The sequence below is a fragment of the Lepisosteus platostomus genome, chromosome 21 (genome assembly GCF_059453375.1).
Source record: "Lepisosteus platostomus isolate fLepPlt1 chromosome 21, fLepPlt1.hap1, whole genome shotgun sequence".
Classification (NCBI taxonomy): domain Eukaryota; kingdom Metazoa; phylum Chordata; class Actinopteri; order Semionotiformes; family Lepisosteidae; genus Lepisosteus; species Lepisosteus platostomus.
Window position 1 is genome coordinate 8,815,522 of NC_142631.1, and position 17,979 is coordinate 8,833,500.

At 35.5% G+C, this 17,979-nt stretch overlaps 1 protein-coding gene across 3 annotated transcripts in view; it reads right to left on the reverse strand.

The window, feature by feature from the left end:
- The window catches only part of col5a1 (procollagen, type V, alpha 1), a 166,544-nt gene that overhangs the window by 35,630 nt on the left and 112,935 nt on the right, over positions 1-17,979 (reverse strand). For all 3 annotated transcript variants that reach the window (XM_088615466.1, XM_088615467.1, XM_088615465.1), the window contains exons 21-40: positions 16,545-16,598; positions 16,225-16,269; positions 14,796-14,849; positions 13,377-13,421; positions 12,408-12,461; positions 11,366-11,410; positions 10,930-10,983; positions 9,457-9,501; positions 8,955-9,008; positions 6,129-6,236; positions 5,707-5,760; positions 5,328-5,381; positions 4,539-4,583; positions 3,999-4,052; positions 3,831-3,875; positions 3,623-3,676; positions 3,235-3,288; positions 2,550-2,603; positions 741-848; positions 202-291 (exon numbers count right to left, since the gene is read on the reverse strand). In XM_088615466.1, the coding sequence (XP_088471592.1) occupies positions 202-291; positions 741-848; positions 2,550-2,603; positions 3,235-3,288; positions 3,623-3,676; positions 3,831-3,875; positions 3,999-4,052; positions 4,539-4,583; positions 5,328-5,381; positions 5,707-5,760; positions 6,129-6,236; positions 8,955-9,008; positions 9,457-9,501; positions 10,930-10,983; positions 11,366-11,410; positions 12,408-12,461; positions 13,377-13,421; positions 14,796-14,849; positions 16,225-16,269; positions 16,545-16,598 (1,170 nt within the window). The remainder of the gene's footprint in view (positions 1-201; positions 292-740; positions 849-2,549; positions 2,604-3,234; positions 3,289-3,622; positions 3,677-3,830; positions 3,876-3,998; positions 4,053-4,538; positions 4,584-5,327; positions 5,382-5,706; positions 5,761-6,128; positions 6,237-8,954; positions 9,009-9,456; positions 9,502-10,929; positions 10,984-11,365; positions 11,411-12,407; positions 12,462-13,376; positions 13,422-14,795; positions 14,850-16,224; positions 16,270-16,544; positions 16,599-17,979) is intronic.

The following is a 17,979-nucleotide window of genomic DNA, read 5'->3' on the forward strand; positions in this document are numbered from 1 at the left end:
AGTTAAAACTCTTTGTTCAGTTAAAATCTCTAATGTTGAATAATGGTTCACTGCAAAATTTTTCCAGAGGTTTTAATGTGCAGTAATACAAAAAAAGCAACATTTCTAGAACCAGCAGTGTGGAAGACTTTAAAAAAATAATGGGAACACTTCCAATCAATCAGGTGAATCACATTGATTATTCACTTCCAGTTTACTTACCAATGGACCTGGGAGCCCTCTGTCTCCAGGGAAACCTCTAAGACCAGGGGGGCCATCTTTGCCATGTGGCCCCCCGGGACCAGGATCGCCCTGAAATGACAATTTCAGCTCAGTCACAATTAGCATTTAAAGCTGGCCAATTCCCAAGAAATGCTGAAGCTCAAGCTCAAAGGAACAGTCCTAAACTTGCATCTTGAACGTTTAAGACAACAACAAAAAAGGCAAACTTGGATCTTTCTAAAACTCAGATCAGTTTGTCTTCGCACTTACATATATTGTTTATAGTACAACACTTATAGTAATGTTTTGAAACAGTTCTGACAAGTCTCGGGAGATGATAGCCCACTGAAATTATATTACAATTGCAAAACACCAAGCAAGATAAAGCAGTCATAACATACTTTATGTTGGGGCTTTTTCTAATTACTTATTTAAATGTTGACTGGCCATTAAACATTTACTATGCCACGATATGATAAGTGACAATGACATACACTCATAAATATATAAGGTCCATTGTCTTATCTTAAAAGACCCACCTTGGCACCTTCTTTCCCAGCAGCTCCTGGAAGTCCTTGCTCACCTGGGGGACCAGGGGGTCCTGGGTGTCCCCGCTCTCCCATTGGTCCAGTCTCACCAGTAGGACCCTGTGGAGCACAAGTAGAATTAAATGTGGAGTAGGCCAATGGGTTCAGGTGGCTTATGATACTTCTATAAATATTTTCTGGACCCTGTTCTTGTAGTGCCGCCCAGTTACAGATGACAATAGCTTTTTTATTTGAAATTATTCCATGTGCTTATGATATCATGGTCTGGATCCTGTAGGACCCTCTTTAAAATGAGCTGTCTTGGTGTGTTAAAATGTAAATACCATAAATTCCTTTACACAATAAAAACATAAAACAAGATTCATGTGGAATGACATCTCCCAATAAGAAATTCCATTCAGGAATGTTTATTGAGGAGTCTGACATAAGACACTTTAGCTTAACTTGCTTGATTGAGTGCCAATATGGCCTCAGAAAAACAAAATTAGGGCCCCCATACAGAGAGAGGAGTTAACCAAGAGCAGAAAGACGAATATGAGGGAAACAGAGAGATTTACTATTAGAGTAGCAGAGGTGATGGAGACCTACTTGGTTTCTGTCATCCCTCCTGAATTTTCACTAAGAATTCCATGTATCATACAAAAAATATACACCCAAATCAACCCTTTAACAATGAAGAAGAAAAACAAAGGAATTCATTAAACAGAAATAATGTTTGATATTGAAAGGATTGTTCTGTTAAGAACAATGAGTATCTTTAAACTTCACTTTGTACATTACTATGTGGAAATAATTTATTTTATAATAGAATTGTTATCTTTAACTTTTTTTTGTTTTGATTTTTTTGACAGAAAATGTATTTTTATTTCCATGTCTAGACAGATTTTACTTTGTACATTCAAAAGGTTTAATATTTACAATAAGAAAATACTGTAAAGCAGACTTTGCTATACTTTGTTGTAACTACTGTAGCTCCTTATGTTGATGATTCTTGTTATCAATTATGGAATAAAATAATAGAAAAATGTGTGGTGGAATGGACTGGAGGAGCTGCAAAGTGAGTAGCCCTGTGATAAAGGACACCCTCCAAAGTATTTTTGACACTATTTTGACTTTTGACTCTCCTTATACATTTATATTTAAGTACAAAATGGTGCACTCTGCTATTTGTTTTAGAAATCTTGTTCTATCCTTTTAGACATTTAATATTTTGTACTCATTATAACAAGCCAACTTTCTATTATTAGATTTTTCTGGCATACAAAATCTAAGAAAGTCTCATAGCTCATAGCTTATCATAATTTTGCTATGTAAGGTCACAGAAATGTTGTTCAATGTGCTCCCTTGTATTTGAAATGCTGCATGTTTTTACTTTTCACTAGCATTTTATCAAACTATCCACCTCTGAATAATTCAGGTTTATTTATTGATCTGCCTATTGCTACTGCTGGTTCAATAAGCAACATAATTAAATTTTGAATTTAACTTTATTTAATTGCAATTTGTCCAAATTTATTTTATCTGTTGTCCCTTACCTACCTACTGCTTCCAATCTCTCTGCAACATAGTCAGTACTAATATGTAAGAAAGACCCAACGTGATTTAGCACTTCACTTATTATCAGTTGAACAAATTCCATGAGGCAGATGAACTCTTCATTCCCTTATTTCTACTATCAACAGCACCACAGGAACCAAGCATGTCTCTTGATGAGCCACATATATTTAGATTCCAATACAATGTGTCTCTCTGGCTAGGTGAGAGAACAAGGTAGGTGTACCAAGTCTCCAGGTAACTTACCTGGGGTCCGACTACACCTGGTGGCCCGGGAGGACCTGTCTTGCCTTGAAAACCCTGTAGATAGGACAATAAAAGGGTGAGTGAGCAACTGAATGCTTACAAGCATGAACCAGCAATTAGTTCAACTGGGTAGCTACATCAGTATGCGTAGACTGCAAGGGAACAAGTAAAGGTTTATTCCATGCTGAAAAGAGAAGAAAAAAACACCCAAAAAAGGCTCCACAGCCGAAACATTGTGTTTCTTTTCTTCTCTTTTCAGCGTGGAATAAAACTTTACTTTTTCTTTATAAACCAGCAATGAACTTTGTCCTAAAACACCCACCACGTGAATGAATACAGAAGATAATGATCCAAAAGCATCTTCCTTGTCAATCTTCCTCTACCTCCTTTCTTCCTCTGTGCCTATTACTTCTGTTCAGTTTTTCCTTTTCTTGTGATATCCAGTCTGTCAGTTGTTTTGTTGTGTGAGGAAACACTGGAAATAATTTCTCTTTCTTACCTCCAAGACTTCATTTACACTCTGAGTTGAAGACTCAATGTCGAATTTTAATTAGCAGTATTTTCAAGGGTACAATTATGGTGGAAATTACTGTTATGATTCTTTCCATATTTGTGGATCAACTCTTCCAGAGGATGGCACTGTACAGTTTTGTAGTGAGACAAAACTGTAAAGAAGGGCACTTACAGTTTCACCTCTCTGACCAGGGTGTCCAGGGAGTCCATCTTTTCCAGCTGGGCCCTGAAACAGACATATACTGTACATTAGTCAGAAAACATCAAAGATCATCTCACAATTTAACCAAGTAGATCTTTCTAATCTGATGATTCAAATGTAGTTCAACCATTAGCAAAGAGAAAAAAACTGTTTCATATTCTACAAATAAGAGAAACTTGTATGGTACACTATTGGTACTCAGCAATATCTTGTACATCTCATAGTTATTTTATTATTAGAAGGTCAAGATGAAGTATTCTCTATTAATGGCTCAGTTAGGCCTTTCACAGGACATATGGGTATCAGGCAGCCTGAAAAGTGTGTTGGTGAGGTGTTTCTGTTTTAAAGAGGTACTAACTGGAGGGCCTTTTGGTCCAGGAAATCCAGTAGGTCCCTGAGGTCCTGGTAGACCCTGAAAAATAAAACAAAATATCACTGTAGCCACATTTTCTCTCATTCTTTCTACAACTCTTATCCTGAAAATTGAGGTAAGACAAAACAATAAAAAGAGCAGAGTGAAAAAGTAATTTCTCTCTAATGAGTGTAGTAATCATAGCTTATCATACCCTTTCACCTGGAGGCCCTGGCGGACCATCACTTCCTGAGTTGCCCTGTTGAGAGGAACAGAGAACAGACAATCCAGTTAGAAAGATGACAGTTTAAGGAATAATAAGTGCCATTTTAAGAATGAAAGAATGCAATACAAATGGGAAATAAAGGTCAGGCACGCTAACCTTTGGCCCTGGTTTTCCAGTTGGTCCCCTAGGGCCCCTTTCTCCACGAGGACCCTTGAAACAAATTGAAAAAGGAAATGAGAGATGGAAAAAAAGCATTATACTCCTGGATTCTTGTACAAAATGAAGTCCTGGGTGGTCTGACAGGAAAAGCACATGGAAACTTCAGCCCGCAAAGTATAACTTTGCTACCTTTGGCTATCTACCTCCCTATTAATCTTCATCCTATGGATGGTTACATCAAGCCTGAGCCTAACCCAGCAGACACAGGCACAGGGAAAGACTACACCCTGGACAGGACACTGGTCCATCATACACGCATACGCATACATGCATACACACTAACTGTAGGGACAATTAAGAGACATCAGTAAACATGTTATTAAAAGACAGGAGGAAACCAATGTCCATAATAACACAGATACCTTTTGCTATATTTATAAAAATTGACTTCATTGCAAATTTATTTTTATGTATAATTAAGTTTAATTATGCTAATTGCCATTATGGCATTATGAATAAAGAAGACAAACTGCTTACCGTTGGACCTCTCTGTCCCCTTGGTCCAGGTTTTCCTGCTGTTCCCTATGGATAAGGAGAAGAAAGAAGAGGTTTGATCAGAAACGTAGTAGTTTCTTAGTTGTAGGTTAGATTGGTAAAGGGAAACCTGACAGACAAGAGATTATGTCTAGTGTAATGAAACATAATGGAAGCACAAATAATAAAGTAAGGTGTCTTCCTTATTGAAGGAAAAGTACACTATGAAAGCATTAGCTGAAATGGAGGAGGCTTTAATATTTCTTCAATGGCAGAAGCCCTTTTATCTGACGTAAAATCAATGCACAATTTCTGCTTAAAGCAGGCTTTATATCAAAACATGACAACAGTTTTGGCCTTAATGGCTGAGACATAATCTTCCAAATCTTTGATGCACTCTTCACATAATATTAAAAAAATTATAAATATAAAAATGATCTAGACATACTGACAGCTAACTCTTCTTATTATGAGTAAGTGGAATAAAGGTAATCCAAGATGTAATTAACACAAAACAGTTGAATATTGTATGTACAGTAATACTTTTTGGATAAATAAACTGGACGTTGCCAGTTTTGCAATACATGTAATACTAATAACAGCACCACCAATGTCCAAGGTCATATTTTACAAGTGGTGACTTAAAACTGCACTTATCCACAACAAGCATTCCATTGGAGAAACTCTTTGTTAACTCTACTAATAGAAGGGAGCATATATGTCAATATGTCACATGAAACATTTTTAGTATTAAAGCCCACACCTTAGAGAAACAGATCACTTCACACATACCCTTGTTCCTTTTTCTCCATTGGCTCCTGGAAAACCTTGAAATCCCTGAGATCCCTGTAGAGAAAAATTGTTACAGCAATAATTACACTTCGGTTGTCAATCAGAGGTAAAAAAAAATACTACAGCATGTTGTATGAAATACATCAGGCATTAAACTGGATTATTATTTTGAATTTTCTTTGATCAGATTCTCAGTTGATGTAGGAAGCTCATGTATTAGATAAGGTAATACGACTCTCCTGCTGATCGAATTCCTTTAAATTATTTGTGAGTTTTAACAGCTTAAGGCTAGAAACATACTCTACCGTGTTCTTTAGATGCAGGCTCTTCTGTCACTATTTTAAGAACAAAAACTGGCAAAACTGCCAACACTACTTACCTTTGGACCTTGTCTTCCAGGGTATCCCGGTAATCCCGGGACACCAAGTTTACCCTAAAACAACAAATAACCAAACAAGTAAACATTAATCGAGACATACTGTATATTTTATACAATATATAATCCATTCATTATCAGTGAGCAATTTGTCCTGGTGATGGTTGAAGTAATACAAAGATTGTCTCAGAACCAAACAAGGTGGGACTGAGAGTATGTTGATGTCCACTTATCTCCCTGGATAGGACACAAATTCAACATAGTTTTACACAAAAAAGAACAACTTTTTGTCCTTTGCCTAGTCAAGGCTTTTATCTATCATCTTTTATAGTATTATGTGTAAAACTTGACATTTAACAAATGAGTAATATACCAAGTAATGGTAAGCAGAAATTATGGAAAAAAAGTGAATGGACCAAACTCACCTTCTCTCCTGATGGACCAATAGGACCAGCATCACCAGGAAGGCCAGCCCTGCCTTTTGGACCCTCAGGACCATCTTCTCCTCTTGGTCCAGCTGGCCCAATCTCTCCCTGTGCAGACAAATACTCATGATTAAGCTCGTTAAATAATGGAAGCACCTTTACAGGAGCTGAATATTATCTATTTCACACTTAATTAGCTTTTGTCTATATCAATATGATTTTAAATGAAATTGTCAAAATGTCAGTTGTCAAGGATGATATGGATGCAGCTCAGATCGCTATAATTAATTTCTAGTATAAGTTGAAACTCTATTGCTTTGTAAATACAGTATACTGTGTAGAACAAGCAACACGCATTGGTTTTTCATTACATAAGACAGCTTTCTCAAGCTATATTCTCTAATTGGCTCTACTTATATCTACTGCCCAACGCAGTTTGAAACCTCTTTGGTTATTTCTTCGTACAATTAGCTGCCACAGTATATACTATAATAGATCTGAGTAAAGTTATTCAGAGTGAATGCCTTTAACTTTTTCATGCTGACCTTCTGAACAACAAAATCAATTTTCAAAGCTTGTGGATGTCATCTTTTTCAACATACAGTACTGTACTTTGGAAGGCCTGGTTCTATAAATTTCACCTGGCAGGCAGAATAATCCTTCATCAAACACAAGTCTTTCTGTTGAAATTACTATTATGATTTACCTGATATTTATATTTACTAAATGCTTAAACGAAATAAAAATAGTGTTCCAAAACATAGACCAAGAGCTTGTCTGAAATGTCTTCCAGTTCAGTGTGCCTGCAATCCTCTTGCATCATCGGATTCTGAATTGCCTATAGAACATGTATTGTAACCAGTATTCCGTTTGGAAAGGATTTGGAAATTTATAGATTTTTTTCGATTCTGGGCTATTCTAACATATACTGTAGCTAGTCAGAGATTCTGGTTGTCTTATTTTTTTTTTCAATGTATTTTGACTGAATATATTCACAAATGTTTTGTGACTACAGTGACTTTATCGTAAATCGTATATTCATCTAGTGCTTGGAAAAATAAGACATATTGAACCCATTTTCACTGGAATGAATAATTGTAACATTTAGTAACTTGCGTGGGGGACATTGAAAGGATTGTGAAAAACCCATTGTATTGTCTGACATCTGACATCTGACATCTGACATCTACTGTCAGCAAATAATTATATACAAATGTCTTCCAGAACAATTATGTTTTAATTTGCTGACGCAAACCACTGCTTTGTTTTTTTTTTTTTAGCACAGCTGGTGCCTTAACTGATAGAACTCCAGAATGTTCTAATGGCAAAAAACACAGATTAATTAGCCTACATGAAGGTTACCTTTCTTTTGTACTTTAGGAACTGGTAACAAACAAACATAGTTTTATTCAGGATTTATTAGTATTTATTGGATATGATGCAATCCAAAATAACAGCTTTTCTTTTTCTTTAAGCTTCTTTTCAGAAATCAAGACTCCTCATTTCCTGACACAATAGCCGGTAACATCATTGATATTCACACAATGTCAGCAACCAGGAGTGAAGCTCATATGAAGCTCTGTTCTCTTAACTTTTATTTGATAAAAATTGTATTGTGTTGCCTAAAATCTGTGTTGTCAATTCTGCCTGTGTCTCCATTAAAACTATACATCTTCTCCACAAGGATTTCATTAGCATTTATTGCAGCAATGTTTCCAGACACAGCACAGAAAATATTTTAGATTTCCAGCTAAAACAAGGCATAAAAGAAGTTATCTTGTCTGAGGGGATAATAAAAGTAATTGAAATGTGGGAGTACAGAAGGGAATAGGAGTGTGCAGCACAATCTGATAAGAATTGATATCCAATCTAATATTTGTGTTCTGCTATAGAGCAATGAACAACTGAGAAAAATAAAGAAAAAACAGGTACTTGGATTTGGATTGCAAAAGCACATGAATTGCTCCCTCTAATTAAAAGAACATATTTTTATGAAGAGAGTGCCCATTTTTTAATTTATTAGAAAGTTGCATATGTCTTAGTTATAAGCATATGCTTGGCAAGAATAAAAAAAGAACTATTTTTAACCTTATAATAAAGACAGGATTATTTAAAACAGTGCTCTGTTATTTATAAACGATAAGCACACTAAGTTGCACAACTTAATTTATAGGTCTTATTATAACACTAAAACTATGTCAGAGGGAAAAAAGGGAAAACATACCTATATTTTTTTAAAATAAAAATTCTAAACAGAAAAAAAAACTATTTAGAATCAGATCAGATGTGAGGTAATTGGACACTGGGTCCAAATGTGGTATCTAAACTAGTACAATGGGGGGGGGGGCACTAGTACAATGGGGGGTGAGGCTCAGATGGTAAGTAACTTGCTCGTTTATGCACTAAGAACACAGATTCAGGCCAACAGCCCAGATGCTGCCTGTTGGGAGTCTAGGCCTTGTTACCAGCTGACTTTGAATGGGATCCCCAAGCAGTGAACAACAATATGGAGAAGGTCTGGGATTCATTAGGCGGCTCAGTAATGCTATTAAGATATGTGTCACCAGTATTGACTCTCCTGTCAGATGCTGTGGATTTTTCAAAGTGCCACAGAATGAGTGACTCTGCAGGTGGACATTTCTGTGTTTCAGTCTCTCACAGACGGTACTGGCATTATACTATTAATTAAATTATATGATACACCAACCGTTAAGACAGGTCATATGCAACTAGACATTCCTAATAAAAAAATGCTAAAGCAGCTCTTTTGTGTAAAGTCAAACTGCTTATTGACTGAAACAAACAAAAAGTAACATGAAATCTTACTCTGTCACCCTTGAGGCCCATGTCACCCTTGAAGCCAGGAAATCCATCTTCTCCCTGACAAAAACAATAATTAACTAAATGTGAGGTTAAAGAGGTCAAATTAATACCTTATTTGTGTTCAGTATTAAATTTTTACCTAGTAAAACATCAAGATTAATTTAATGCATCACACAAATAGGAAAGGCTAATTAATCTCTACACGGTTTAGATTTTAGAGATTAATAAAGCCCATCACAGCTTGTTACTATGGAAACCCTAGCTACAGTTGCCAGTTACACTGTTTTTTTCTTTCTTTCAGGATTTAAAAGTAGTTACCAAAAATACATTATATATGTAAAATATATAATGAACATTTTAAATAAAATTAAATATTGGACATTTTTTTCTGAGAAATCTCTGTGCCCATAATAAAAAACAACAAAAGCAAAAACTAAGAAAACTATCAAGATATAATAAAAAAATATGTAATGTGCTCCTATGGTTTTGTAAATGAGCATCTTACCTTTTCACCTTTGTTGCCTTTTAAACCACGGACTCCATCAGCACCCTTAGAAAAAAAGGACAAAAATCTTTAAAATAATACTTTAATATAATAATATTTTTAATAATAATAATTTCCAGACAGTTCATTCAAAGTGCTTTACAAGTAATGGGGACTTCCCTCCACCACCACCAATGTGCAGCACCACCTGGATGATGCAAGTTTACAGTACTTTGTTATTGGCATGAATCTAAAAATTGTCATACACAATTGAGATGAACAAAATAGGAATTTCACAATTATCATACTATACTTAATACTATTAATATTTTCAAATATGGTGCTTTCTTAGAAGTTGTATGTGTGAGCAGTGGGGTTTCAAAAAGAATGACACACATGCCATCTTGTGGTACCACACTGGGATACCATCCACCCTAGTTAAACATTACAGAATGTGATTGAAAAAAGTATACAGTATATTCAAGGAGGTTGAAGGCCAGGAGCAAAGCTTCTAATACAATCCTATTTGTTATTTGCCAATTGCTTGCCAAATAACTTGCATCATCCATTGTCCTTCTCAATGTCAGAAATGTATCAATGTCAGAAAAATGCTTGCCTAATAAAGAGAGAATAATATTAATATATTTTATTAAAAGTGCTGTTAAGAAACTGAAAGCACCTAGATACATTCTGACTGTGCATACAGTATCAGACACACAAAAATCAAATATTGCATTAACCAAATAAAACCAAAAAACTCAAGGATTATCCACCATAATTATAAAAACATGTGTTTAGGTGAGAATTAAAAATATGTGCAGTCAAAAAGTCCTTAAGACACTGTGCAGACTCTAAGCACTCCTTAAGATACAGTGCAGTTAAGTCCATAATATAGCCTAGAGCTAGACCATTCAAGAAAGAGTTGCTGTACATGTAAGAAAGAGGACCTTAACATCAACTGAAAATTGAGATATTCTATGTAACTTCTTTTGTGACAGTTTGATTTGAGGAAGAACACACTTCACAGATACTAAATGTTAAGCCTGAGGCATATTTAAATTAAGCTGACCTCTACTGAAAATGTACAAATATGTATCAGCAGTATCACTTGTAGTCTTTACAACCCACACATTCTAAAGTGGCAATTACAACAGAACTAGAGCTCAAGCTTTTGAAGAGGAAAAGTTTACTTCAAAAAAGTCTGCAACAAGTTCAGAAAAACAGTGTCTTATGGTCCATGTTTTTAGTCCACCTCCCGTATACCAGCTGATCCATACATGAATATTCAAGGGAGCTAAACACAACTGGAAAAGCAAGTATCCCCCTGGAATAAGACAGCATATGGCACTTGAAAGAAACTGACAGCTACAATCTGTCTACTGGTAAGTGATGGAACTGACACTTCATGAAACATTGTTTCCCAAACTCCCAAGGCAAGAACTCTGATGAAGGAATGAAGTAACAAGAATGCACTCATTTTGAAGTGTGTCTTACCTTGACCCCTCTAGGTCCTGGATACCCAATTGGGCCTTGTGGACCAGACGGCCCCTATTAACACAGATATATGCATTGTTTCAATGACACAGTATCATTGGTAACAAGTCTTACCTTTTTTTAATACAAAAATACTTATTTTAATTGCATGTGCATATGAGCAAAGTACACTTCAAAATCTCAGATTATTCCATGTTTAATTCTTAATATAATATGAAATACAATACCACATGCAGCATCAAACCATCCTACTGTGTACAGAACAAAGCACACTACTCTGTCAAGAAAATGGAAATGTTTTACACATTTATATTTTCTGTTGCATATTACCCTGAATGTTATGAATGACAGATAGGTGAAATGGTTAAATGTTTTTTTTTTTTTCACCGATGAATACTGTGAGGGCAAAAGAATGATAATTAAATAGAAAACTCACCACATGCCCTTTTTCACCAGAAGGTCCTTCTTTGCCAGGGTGACCCTAAAAAATCAAATTTCAATGTAGAATTGCTTTTGCCCCAGCAATGAGAGGTGATACAGTAAGGGACAACACAATGTGTCTATACTACAAGTCTTGGTTAGAGGATTTACCTTTCTCCCAGGAATGTAAAACATGGAAAAAATAGTGTTGGTAGCACAATTAATATATTTTTAATAAAGAGATCACAAATAATTATTCAAAATTATTTGTAAAAATTATGTGTAAAATTATTTACTTTTGCATAGTGTTGAATGTGTACTATGCTTCAAAACTTTAGCAAAGGACTCAAAGAACTAAGGACTAGAAGGACAAAGGTACTTTAGGTCCTCCCAGGGTCAACAGTTCTGTGTTGTCCAATGTCATCCCTGAATGTCTGTAAAGTGAATCTGAGCACACAGAGATTGGAGAACTACCACCCATCTCTTTTGTGTTGCACAAGATTCCAGTGGTATGTGGTGAAATCTGTACAGAGAATGTAGAAGGTAAATCAATGAGGGGTTTAACAGAATATGAATTAATTTCAAACAGTAATAAGCTCCCCTGGATGCATTATATTTGATTGCAAAAAACCCTAAAGCTCTCATATTGACTTTTGAATTTTGACCATGCATGTTTACAGTGTCCAAAAATTAAAGCACAATGCTATAAGGCAAAGGATAGTTTCTCTCAAGAAAAGACTTGGTGACATCTCTACACATATTAACATAAAAGGATCTCTGAAACTAGAAAATTAAACATAGAAAAGAGTATTTTTCAAATACTGGTCATACAGTATGAACTGATCATAACACTTTTGTCAGTGATCTCTGGATCTCTGTCCAGAGTATTTCACTTCCTGGTGCCACTTTGTCAAGTGGGAAATCACCTAAAAAATGATTCATTCTCATTGCTGTGTCACAGCTTTAAATGAAAATTTCAGGGGCAAAGTTCATTGCTTCGTGCACCAAGTGCATCTGCTCAGTCTCTCGATTTGCATATGAGAAATTCAAACACCTACTGGGGGACCATCTGCTCCAGGCATGCCTGGGAGGCCAGGCTTGCCAACGGGGCCCTGCAAAGAGACAAGGAACAGTCATCAGAAGGAGGAATGCAAAGTGAGCAAGATTTTGCAATAACCAGAACACAGTGGATTCATGAAGTCACATTGGATTCAGATCCCTGAATAGAGTTTGCTCAGCCAAATTCATAAACATCAGAACAGCTGCCTGTCCAGTGGATGTATGGATATTTTGAAATCAATATCAAAGATGCTGCCCCAGAGCTATACTACTTGTGGGGTGTGGTTGCTTGTGGGGTGTGGGTTGCATAGCCAGTTCTTTTTCAAACATCAGAGTAACAATGCCTGAAATCCAGCTGTTTTGAATGTGTGAAAAGAAAATGACATTCACATACTTTTAGGTACTGCTGTATTGGATGACTATCAAGCAATAAGGTTTAATTTAAATTTAACCAAATGCATTAATATAAGATTGAAATTTCAAAATAAATATTATATTCTAAGTCAATTATTAAGTGACAAAAATTATAGAACACGTAGAACAAAGTAATTTATAGAAGTGATGATGTATTGATGTATCGATGTACCAATAGCTGGCACACTGAATAATATTCTTAAAGAAATTCATATTTCTGCAACTGAATCTGAGTTTGTCTGAACAATGTTGTAGTATGGGATCCACACACACTGAAGGTTTAAATATGATAGCATTTTATAAATCTTCATCTGTGTTTTCCTCACATTTTAATATGAGAGGAAAAAAGCCTTGCATTTGTTCATATTCACAGAAAGGTTAAGTTGCTTTGGTTGTAACTGAATTTCATTTAAGTATTGACTTTTAGGGACCAATAATTCTAAAGCTAAAACAAAGTACAGTACTTCTTGTACTAAGGAATGGCAAAATGTCTTTCAATTCTCTATGTAAGCTCCAGCAGGATCATTTTTTCATTAACCAAACTGCGCTCCTACCTTTTCTCCAGGGGGGCCAATAGGTCCCTGGGGACCAGGAAGACCCTGTGAAAACATACATGTATTACATGAGTAAGCTGCTTTAAGAAACAGTCTGAATATACTGTAGGCTACATACAAGAACATGAGAGAGGCAGCTTCCGCAGCCACCCAAAATCAATAATATTCAAGATATGTTCTGTCATTAAAGCAACACACAGAGCATCAATAAGAACTCTGAAAAATAATCTAATTAAATCTTAAAAAAGAAAACCTGCCAGATAATAGATCTCAGTGCACATTTGAGATAAGATAAGATCACTTTATTAGCCATATACCATTTCTTACATTAGGAACTCATCTTTTCACATACTCCAGCTTGCTATCCATGAGACACAGACTAGGAGAGAATTTCGGAGTCAGAGCACAGGGTCAGCCAATGTAAAGCACACCTGGAAGAGATGGGGTTAAGGGCCTTGCTCAGAGGCCCAACAGAGTAGGATTTCTCTGCTGGCTGTGGGATTTGAATCGGCAACCTTCCAGCCACAGGTGCAGATCCTTAGCCACAGTTCTACCGCTCCACCAACCAACCAGCTACCAACTGACTGATACCAACCAGACTGATACCAATCAGAGTGGCATTACCTGTTCTATTCCAAATTAACGTTTTGGTAAAATACACTGTAAATTCCTATTTTTTAATCAGTTCAATATGCTGAGCAGGAAGATAAGGTGTGTTAAGACAGGCAACTATCTTATGAATAACCTTTTTAGTGAACAGAACTAAAGCATGAGGATCAAACAAAAAAGCAAAATTAAACCTTTTTTTATTTGAATCTCTTTGTGTCTGAATATAGCTAACAAAGTTTATGACACTGCAATTTAAACATCTAATCACATAAATACTGCCAGTGGTTTGGCTAATTACAATAAGTCAAATCTCTTTTGGGCATAAAGTTAGCAGATTGTGCTAAATTTGATTTTTTTCTGCATGAGATAATTTAATTTTTGCTTATCTTAAATTTTAAGAGTTTTGGACATTGCATAAGAAATGTGTACAAGGGAATGCATTTTAATTTATTATCTGAATTAAATGCCAAAATAAGTTTTGGATATAAGTAAATCTGAGAAAGTTCTCTTACTCTATAATTCTGAATGAGAATTCAATGTACAAAGTTATTTTATAACATACGGATTTCTCTTGCAACTGCATTTTCCATTAAATACATTAAATTTCAAAGACTCAAAACCTGAATTTCTCAATGGGTGAAGTGATTTCAGAACAAAAATGATGAACAATAAATTTCCCTTAGCCTAACCACTGTCAGTATTTATGTGCAGGTTCAAGTTGATGTTTAAAGATGTAAATGCTCAAAATATGTGCAAAAATAGAAGACAAATAGTACTAAAGTCATTTTTTCATGATTACAGACACCTTACCTGAGCTCCAGGATTCCCTTGCTGTCCTGGAGGACCAGGTTCGCCTTGGGGACCCTAGAGAAAACGTGAATAAGTCAAATCCTCAAACTGGTATCTCTCATTACATTGTGTACCAAACTGGTATGATCAGAGTAAATTTGGACACAGAACGCATTGTGTCTGGTTCATTAGCAGGTAAAAGACCATCTAAAATAATAAGGAAAGTGTCTTTTTAGCATATGAAAATGCACTGGATGCTACAAATGTATCACAATTACATGAAGTCCCAATTAGAGATTACATCCCATTGCAGCTGGATATTTTAATTTGCAATCCATTATAGGCCTTGGATTTTCTTTACAGAAGTCTGATACGACCTTTTCTTAAAGCCTGTTTCTGTTTGAAAAAAGGACAATGCTCAGGCATGTCTATTGGAGGCTGTTTATCTCTAGGTTAAACTATAGATAACAGATTTAATTCAAATGGTATTGGTACCATATACACTATTTGCTTGATTGTTTTATTTCAACTGTTTTTATGTAATTGCTTCCCTAGTGCTTGAGTGGAACAGGAAAAAAAACAAATGCACGTGGAGGAAACAGGATGAAAACTCTTTTCTTACATCATACAGCTTACTAGAGCACATTTACAATTTGTGCTATACCTACTGTATGATATTAAGATTAGGCACAAATGAAAAAACCTAAACTGATAACAATTATAATTGTCCTATTATAATGAACACCTTGATACCAAGATACCTAGCTGGAATTACATTTGATTACTGTTTAGTTTTTGAATGCCGTTATTCTGTTCAGAAATTATTCTGCTTTTGTGGACCTTTCATGTATTATGCATCTGCCATAACTGTTGCACCTCAGATGTGTACCTTAGGCTAATTGACAATCAATTAAAAACTGGACCTTGAAATCTGCTGATTGTTGAGGCAAGTTAACCCCCCTGTTCAATGCATCAGAGCAGATCTCATGAGATCCACTTTTCATTTGAAATGCAGCATCTGAATAATGAGGAACATTCTTCACTGATGCCCAGCTAAATAAGGGGCACTTGATATCAATATACATGTAAATAATCTTTCAGTACTTTATATGTTATTATCAATGTTGTAACATATATAATGGCTAAAACTTTCTATTTAGCCTGTAATGCTATGTTGAAGTTGCAAGGGGATTTTAATTACTGCAACATATTTGCAGTAACTCAATTTTAATTGAATGTACTGTAGAGAGGAAAAAGCAACTGATTTAGGACTGCAGCATATGATTTCATTATGTGGACTTTTTCTAGGAAACCTGAATGAACAAAGTTCTATGGATTTAGCGGGAAGATATTTACAGATATTTTTTGTGTTTTATACTTCCCAGGTGTTGTACAGTATGTTTAAAAACTGAAAAATAAACTTTACTGAGGACATTTTTAATACACTTACAATATTTCCTTTTGGACCAGGCTGACCATCCATTCCTGTAACACCCTAAAAAATAAATAAAATAAATGCAATTAAAACAAACTAACGATAGCAAAACCATCAAAGAGTGCCACATACTGTAGGTCTCCATCTCTACCACCTTTATAAGGCATATGAACAAGAAAATAAAAATTTAATGACTTCTCAATATTTAACAAAATATTAACAAAATTTTAACAACAAATTTGTAGAAAGGACAAAGAGAGGCAGTCTCCAGCAATTGTACCAGTATACAATATACCCTTTGGGTGTCTGAGGTTTGTATAGCATTCAGAACTTACTGGAGAGCCAGGAGGCCCCGGTGGTCCCTTTGGTCCCAGCAAACCACGAGGTCCCTATAGGAAATAAAACACAAACATGCCCATCCTTAGATACCTCATGGTAAAACAAAAGCTGTTTTTTAAAGTCTTTACCAGCTATTCAGAGGGTCACTCGTGTGATGAGAAAGGAGATTGTTTAAAACACAACAGCATGTGGAAAAGGCAAATTAAAAAATAAACCAGGGCCGTGGTCTTTTGTTTGGTATTTCCATTATACCCAATGCAATGCCTGTATAATGTCTTGTTGAAGGGAATTGCTAAATTGCTCTGTAGGTCTGGCCATTAGACTGCAGCCTAACTGGGTTTGGCACCTAGCCTGGCACTTTCCCTTCTGCACACAATATTCAGAACACCCTGACATCTACTGGATATTCGTGTGCTCTGCAGCTGTCATGTTGTACTGAGCAGCTGGACTCCCTGAAGACACTGTTACAAATACGTCTGGCAGTTTTCTCCATTATGGCCATTTCAAAAACATGATGCTAAGTCGAGGATTGTGTAACACAATGAAAGAAGGAAGCCGAGCACAACAGAGACTGAAGAGGCTGCAGACAGTGTCGGGAAAGCTTCTCATGCACAGTCTCAAACACTATCCCACATTCCTATTATCAGAACCGTGCTTCAAAATGTCCTGAACACTGAAATGAAAATGAGTATTATGAAAAACACACAAATGTTTAATGTAATAATTACACATTTATATCACAGAACACAAATTATAATGCACATTTTACCAAAATTAAAATTATACACACTCTCAGTGTTAAATATTAGAGTGAATGCTTAAATGAAAGTGAGAACTAGTAGTTCATTAAAAGGAAACACAAAACAATAATAATTTCTGACTTAGATACAAACCCCCAGAATTTAATGCTGTAATTGTAGGCAATTCAGTCTCAGCCTGATATGTGCAGGAAGGCCAGTTATCACCATGCTTTGATCCTATAAGCACTCCCTCTTGTACTTTTTTGTTAGTATATGTACAGTATAAGAGATTTGTAGATAGTCAGGTATGATTGTGAAACAGCTACAGTACTAGGGCACAGATAGGGTGCTTTATTTATTGTACATTTTAACTTTAATGTTAAGATCATACTGTATTTTCTTACTATACAAATAAATAATTATGTTTACTGCATAAAATATATAATGGGATCTTAGAGACATTTGTAAAAGAAAAGGATAAAAATGTGAAAATTTGAAGTTGTAACTTAATGAAGATTTTTTATATGAAGAAATGCAGTAAAGACTAAAAATATGTATTAAAATGAATCACAGAAATGTCTCTCCAACATTTTTTATTCAGAAATGCACCTGAGATTTACAGCATTACTTTGACAAATATGTAAATGTGACCTACTATTGAAAAGAGGAGTGTGCCAGTTACAAATAATGT